Source organism: Sinocyclocheilus anshuiensis, unplaced genomic scaffold (genome assembly GCF_001515605.1).
Source record: "Sinocyclocheilus anshuiensis isolate Anshui unplaced genomic scaffold, SAMN03320099.WGS_v1.1 scaffold1566, whole genome shotgun sequence".
Classification (NCBI taxonomy): domain Eukaryota; kingdom Metazoa; phylum Chordata; class Actinopteri; order Cypriniformes; family Cyprinidae; genus Sinocyclocheilus; species Sinocyclocheilus anshuiensis.
In genome coordinates this window covers 356,917-364,089 of record NW_015546165.1, presented here as the reverse complement: position 1 = coordinate 364,089, position 7,173 = coordinate 356,917, and the positions used below count along the sequence as shown (strand labels likewise).

At 41.2% G+C, this 7,173-nt stretch overlaps 1 protein-coding gene across 2 annotated transcripts in view; it reads right to left on the bottom strand.

Moving 5' to 3' along the window:
- Positions 1-4,912: 4,912 nt before the first annotated feature.
- LOC107701375 (round spermatid basic protein 1-like) overlaps positions 4,913-7,173 on the bottom strand; it is a 20,523-nt gene continuing 18,262 nt past the window's right edge. For both annotated transcript variants that reach the window (XM_016503371.1, XM_016503373.1), the window contains one exon: positions 4,913-6,481. In XM_016503371.1, coding sequence (XP_016358857.1) covers positions 5,540-6,481 — 942 coding nt within the window. In that variant the 3' untranslated portion in view covers positions 4,913-5,539. The remainder of the gene's footprint in view (positions 6,482-7,173) is intronic.

Below are 7,173 nucleotides of genomic sequence, written 5' to 3'. Positions count from 1 at the left end.
CATGATTTCTATAACCAGAATATAATATATTTGACAAAGTATTGATTGATAGAAACGTTTAAAGCATGAATTTTCAAACTCATATACATGGAAAGGCAGTTTCTGTGCCATTCTGTGAAGTAATAATGTGTTCTGTGAAGACCAACGAGGTTAAAAGGTCACATAAGGAATTTCAGTCTGGTTCTTGTCCTCTAGGTGGGGGAAACCAGTCCGAGGAAGTATGTAGCTCATGATTTCTATCATGGATTTACATATGTGATAGTCAGGCTGTGCATCTCTTTGACCATTAATCTTGGTTATTTGCCCCAAATTTGACAATCTCCTTTCGGAGTTGGAATTGTCAATAAGTGTTCTTTTGTTTAATGTTGAAAGCTGTTTGAAGCTGCTAGTTTGTTAGGCTCACTTCAGACTCGTGGCGCCAGGATCTGATTTATGAACATCCTGTTGTCTTGGGCCTGTTTGTGGAATTCGGCTCTTTGGGCTGTTCAACACCAGTGTTCATTTCGTCAACGAAAAATATTCGTTAATGAACATTTTTTCTGTTACTAAGACAAGATGTTGACGAGCTAAAACTAATATCTGATGATTAAAAACTATGACGAAATTTATTCCGCGTCTTCGTTAACAAGATGAGATGGGACCAGTGGCGGCTTGTCGGGGGAGGAGAAGTGCTCTCTCTCGCGCACGCTCCACTTCTTCAGTTCTCATATACAGCGCGCGATCAGTTCTCAGCTCAAATACACACACAGACACAGCAGTCCAAATGTCTATCGTGTAGCGCAGGGGCTCTCAAACCTGGTCCTGATTGCCCCCCAACACTGCACATTTTGTGTCTCCCTTATCTGACACCCATTTCAGGTCCTGGAGTTTCTTTTAATTAGCTAATGAGTTGAATCAGGTGTGTTTGATTAGGGAGACACACAAAATGTGCAGTGCTGGGGGGCGCCCAGGACCAGGGTTGAGAAACACTGGTGTAGAGTATCTCACATACAGTCGGTTATGGATTAAGTGAACATAAACTGGTGAGTGAAAACTGAACGTGTGTCAGTATTACATGCATGTCTTCCGTCTTAAAGGGACAGCAATCCTAATTAAGTACCTATCCGTGTCATTAATGTTAACCAACAAAAGATGTGAAATAAATATGTTAAGTAAACCTACTGTATCTGAAAAAATGAATTTAATTTGTATCTCTTTTATTTTTGTCTTATTTTCTTATTCTGCTTCTTTTTCAAAAATTATAAATTATATATGTTATAGGCCTATATGAACAACTATAATTTTTATAAGTTGCTCCCTTTTCACTACTGAAGGGATAAAAGGGATAGTTCACCCAAAAATGAAAATTGTCATTTATTCAAGTTTTCAAATTCAATCCTTGATTAAAATTTCTCATAAGCTTAATTGATTTGGTCTAAAGAGAGAAGAATTAATGACTATATTTGTTTGAAGACTACATATAAAATAGCTACCAAAATAAATGTTAGTAACTGCAGTTTGACTAAAAGTAATGACTAGAAGTCTGAAAGTGTAAGTCTAAAACTATGAAAGACTCAAATTACTAAAATGTGACTAAGACTATTAAGCATTTTTGTCTCAAGATAAAGACTAAGACTAAATCAAAAATGCCTGTCAAAATTAACACTGTTCAACACCAGTCTGATCAAATCTTAAATTGTCTGATTCGCTCTGATACCCTACAATGCAATCAAACTTGTAGCAAAATGTGGTAGTTCTGTATGTTGTTTCAGGGTTGGCATCATCTGAGGTCCTCTGAGGGGTTGGCATCATCTCTTCTCAGGTGTTCTGGATCCAGACTGAAGCTCGTGTAAATCCTAGTTACCACGGGATGCCAATCCCAGCAGAAACAGAGAAACAAATAGAGACATAATTAGCGTAGCTGCTGTTCCAACCAAGCAAAATGTATTTGTTTAACCCAAACTAAAGAATAATAATGTGCATTTGATCAGATATAACTGCAGTACAAGATTATGAGATGCATTATTTGAATGCTTGTAGCTTGTTTATTGAAGATGCAGGACAACCACCTAGCAGTGCATTACAATAGTCCAGTCTAGAGGTCATGAATGCATGAACTAGCTTTTCTGCATCAGAAACAGGTATCATGTTTCGTAGCTTGGCAGTGTTTCTAAGATGGAAGAATGCTGTTTTTGTAACATGGGAAATATGATTTTCAAAAGACAAGTTGCTGTCTAATATAACACCCAGATTTTTGACTGTAGAGGAAGTAACAGTACATTCTTTGAATCAGTGGTTCAAAGCACGGAAGTTCACCAAACTGGCAAAATCATCTGATTTCAGCAATCAAGGCTTCCCAAATGGCAAGGCCCCATGCCAAACGGCACCTCAAGCCCTCACAGTCCACACTTTAGTGAAGTGATGCTGCTTTGACTGTTGGGTAGAAGCTGCTCAGCCTGGAAACATGTGCATCAAACAACCACAAAGGGGCAGTACGAGCACCCTTTAAAATGACAAATGTATATGCCATTGACGATGAGCACCACATTCATGAACATGCACACTATGTAGGGGACCTTTCTTTCCATGTGATCAAATGACTTATGCATTGCGCTGTTGTCTGGGCACCAGTCCACACAGACACAGATGTTGATTATGGACTGTGCTGCTGCTCAAAATTACAATTACCACACAATCCTGCGTTTGTGAGGTGAAGCAGGATGTGGACAAGTACACTTGGTGTTTTACAAAGGCCGATGAATACACGTACATGTGAAGTCCACAAGAACGCAGGGTGCCACATTTGTTTAAAAAATGTGATGGTTCGTTAATAGAGGACATTGATTTAATGACCCCATGAAACAGTGCAAAACTGATTCTCCTGCTCTATAACTCTACATTAAAACACATTAATCTGAGCTTGTGCTGCTGAACGTCGAGGTGCTTCAGCTGAAGACAGCGACACACTGACTTCAGATGGACTGCACAGAAAATAAACTATTATTGACAACATTTACCAAATTCAAAAACACTGCATCTATGTGTCACATCTACTAATCCAGGATATACCTCATAGACCAATAATAATTAATCTTACAGTTCTGTAAAATAGTAGCACAGACAAGTACCATTGTTGATGTTGTATAGCCAGAGAGGAACTCGCCTGCTGTACCCCAAGGTTTTTCCCTCCACTATTTACCATACTGGAAATTCTGAAGACATTACTGACACTAAGCCATGACTCTCTGTTACAATATGATGTTCTGTAAAGCTGATTTGAAACACTGTGTGTTGTAAATAAATAAATATGACTTGAAAACATAATAAAAACTCTATGAGAGGGAAGGGTGATGGAATGGGGTTTAAGGCCTGTTCACACCAAGACCAATTATCAGATTTTTAATGAAGAAGTGTTCCAATCTCTTTTCCAATCACACTGCAATAGAAAACTGGCCAACCAAAAAAATTCATGATTTTGATCGCCAGAGTAACCGGGCTACTTCTGCTTTTCTATAAGCGCCACCTACTGTCAGAGATTGAATTTGCATTTTCAATTAACCCGTCTGCCGTTTTTACACATTCATCTGAACAGATTGCAAAAATTAAAATTTCATGCCAAACATTTGTGTTGGTGTGAACAGGCCTTTATGATCAGAGTCTACGATGAGAGCAATGAATCATCTTTACACTGGTGTTCAGATTTCATCTTATTTCTTCACAGACAAACCTCACTTTTGTGGGACAAGAGACATCTAGCCTTATTTTACGTTCAACCACAGATATTAATTTAGATCCTAATCGATGTATTTTGTTACAACACAACAAAGTTTGAAAGAATGGTCATGTGTTCAGTGATCAGGACGGATGAGCGCTTACTCTGCAAATAAAGATGCGATGATGCGATCACAAAATGTTTTAGACCCTGTTCACATCTGTATTTAATGCTGTCCACTGATCCGATCACAGAAACATCTTATTACCAGGTGGAAAATGAAGTCTATTTGTCAAATTTATTTGTATAGCGCAGGGGTGGCGAACTCTGGTCCTGGAGAGCTGCGGCTCAAACCCTAATTAAAACTCACCTGCCTGTAGCTTCCTAGTAACCGTTCAGACCTTGATTAGCTTGTTCAGGTGTGTTTGATTAGGGTTGAAGCAAAACTCTGCAGGACAGCAGCTCTCCAGGACCGACGTTCGCCACCCCTGGTATAGCACTTTACATAAAGCCATGCTGTTATGTCTATAATGCCTTAATACTTCATGTTAAGCAGTTTTCAATCTAAGATGTTTAATTAGGGAGCTGCTAGAAACACCACAATGCTTTCACCCTCCAGTGAGCAGCCAGAGAACGAAACGCTTCATTCGGCCTGTTCTCCTCTGGTTAAACAACATAAGGTCAAAATGAACATTAACAAACAAGTGTCTGAGGCTTGTCTCTTGATTTACTGATGCGGCTGATATAGATTATGCTCAGGTTAGACATGGCAGCAGTTCAGTCATTATGAGCTCAAATGTGGAAGACCGGAGTATGACAGTCGATAATAGTTGGTTTACGATGGTCACATGGCACAGATGCGAATTCATCAGACAGCAGCACAGAATGGTGGGAGGGACCTGAGACCCTCAGGATATAATGGCAGATGAGAAGGAATAACATTAGCACTTCATGCATACAGTATGAAAAGTGTTTCTGTCAGAACGGACTAATACAGCAAAACCATGACTGAGGAATGAACTGTTTATGCATGTCTTAAAAGTGAGAGAATCCCGAACAGCCCTAGAAAGTCTATTCCAAAGTTTAGTTCGTAGTTTAGCAATGTTTCTGAGGTGAAAGAAGGCATTGGTAATGTGACTATTGAAAGACAGTCTGCTATCAAACATAACACATAGCATAAATCAGTAGAAATACCGAAAAATCACACCCCAGAAGACGGTGTGGATGCGAAACAGATATCGTGATATTTTAATTCTCTTTAGTAGCTTCAGATCATGCAAAACACTTGCGTGCCGACGAGGTTTACAGACACGACACCGATCCAACAAACCGAACCTTTTATTAGGAGGTTCTGATTTCAGTATAAATCACACTACACATTTCCTTTAGAAAAATCGTTATGTACACTACAGTGCTGACGAATCAAACAGAACCAAAGAAACCCTTGATATAAATAAGCTCTATGGAAAAGACTGTAGTCTTTAAAAGAATTCTGTCATCTTACAAAAAATATATATGTTCATGTCAGCTCTAATACGACTAAAGCCTACAACTGAAAATATATTATTCAAGGACCTGTTTGGATTTGAAGAATTTTCTCAGTGCAGCCGAGCCGAAGTGCTTGGATATTTCACAGTTACGGACAGGCACTGAGGAGCGAGTTACGAGCTACATTTGCCATGATGACAACCAGAAACAGGAGAGAGACAGAGAGAGATGTTGATCCGGTCTTACAGAAGTCATGGATTCTCTGCTCTTGTCAGATTGATTACGAAGAAAGAAAATCCAGTAGACAGTAAAAATAAACGTGATTAAATGAAGCGCCGTTTGAAAACCGTTCTGTACAAATCAGTATAAAAAGTCTTTGTGTGGTTCATGCGGGTGAGCTCTGACCGCCTTTGGGTGCAGAGAGTCTGGGGGGCGGTCTGGCCTCAGAGGGGGCGTGGCCTGGGGCAGGGCCAGGGGCGGAGCAGTCCAGCTGATTGACAGTCCAGAGCTCAGTTTGGGGCCAGGTTTGGTTATTAGTGTGGAGTGTGCGTGTTTGGTTGTGTTAGCCGGTTGTGTGGGTTTGGTTATGTTAGTTTGTTGGGTGGGTTTGGTTGTGTTAGCTGGTTGTGTTGGTTTGGTTGTGTTAATGGGTTGTGTGGATTTGGTTGTGTTGGAAGAATGGCTGAGTTTTGTTGGTGTTGAGGGCCTGTGGCCCGGTTTGGGGACAGAGGAAGAATGGAGATATCTGGATGTGGAGGTGTGTGTGTGTTTGGTTGGTGTTGATGTGTGTGTGTGTTTGGGTGCGTGCAGACTGGCTGTCGGATTGCGTGACGCGTTGGCCTGTGACGAAGCACTTGGACATTCTGCCGTGTGGTGTGCTTTGGGTCGGCCGTCAGAGGAGACGAGAGGCGGAGTCGAGCTGTTACTTCCAGGAAGAGGTTTGGGCGGTCTGTCAGCAAGTAGCTCCGCCCGCTCCATCTTTATTTGCGTTACACACGGCGACTCTTGTGCAGGTCTGCAGTCTGTGTTTGCAGCTCTGCCATTCTCGCCAGCTGACTCCTGCTTGATGTGTTGCTTCAGCTCCTCGCCTTCCTCACGAGCCTCCTCTACCTCGGGCTGCTGGTGATACTGCTTCAAACGCACGTGCCAGGCGAGGCTGCACACGGCCGACACGCTCTTGAACTGGTGAACTACGTTGCGAGGGATAAAGTAGATGTCGTTATCGTAGAGCTGGATACGAGCGTAGCGGATTCCCTCTCGCCTCAGCTGATTGAGTTTAGCATCATCCACCCACTGCACACACTGGACAGAGAGAGAGAGAATGAGCAGAACACACCCATTAAACTTCACATCAAACTTGTCTACTTTTTGACATTCGAGTGACATTTCAACTGCTATGAGGTCACATGTAGCACACTTTAATCCAAAGCAACATTCAGAATAAAATCGAAATAAACTGTAAATTATTTGTGGTAAAATAAACACCATGAACATGCAGAGCTCTGTTCAAATACCCCTAATTTATCCTTCTGTGTGCGTAAGGAACGTGACTCATGCCCAAAACTGTGATGATTGACACAGTGGTAACCATAGCAACATTCTGGCATCTCTGATATCTGCTATTTTGGACTAAAGTGATATTACAAATACTTGTTATGTTAGTCAATTTGAACTAACCCACCGTGAACAGAGGTGTGGTGTTTTGTTTCAGCTTGGATGGCTGTTTCGCACTGAAATCTCTTGCAGGTTGCCATGTCTTTGAGTCGTTTGGGATTGGCTCATAAGTGGCACTTTATGGAGTTATTAAAGTGGGCAGGTGTGGGTCACAATATTTTCTTCTTATTTCCAATATAAAGCATTTGAATTCATTTAGGTTTATTTGTGACCTGTGCTGCCAAAATGAGTCACAATGAGCAAATTTTCAAAAAACTAAAACTAATCTGAAACAATGGCCTCAGCACCCGAAGGGTTAGGGATAAGGTGACCAGACGTCC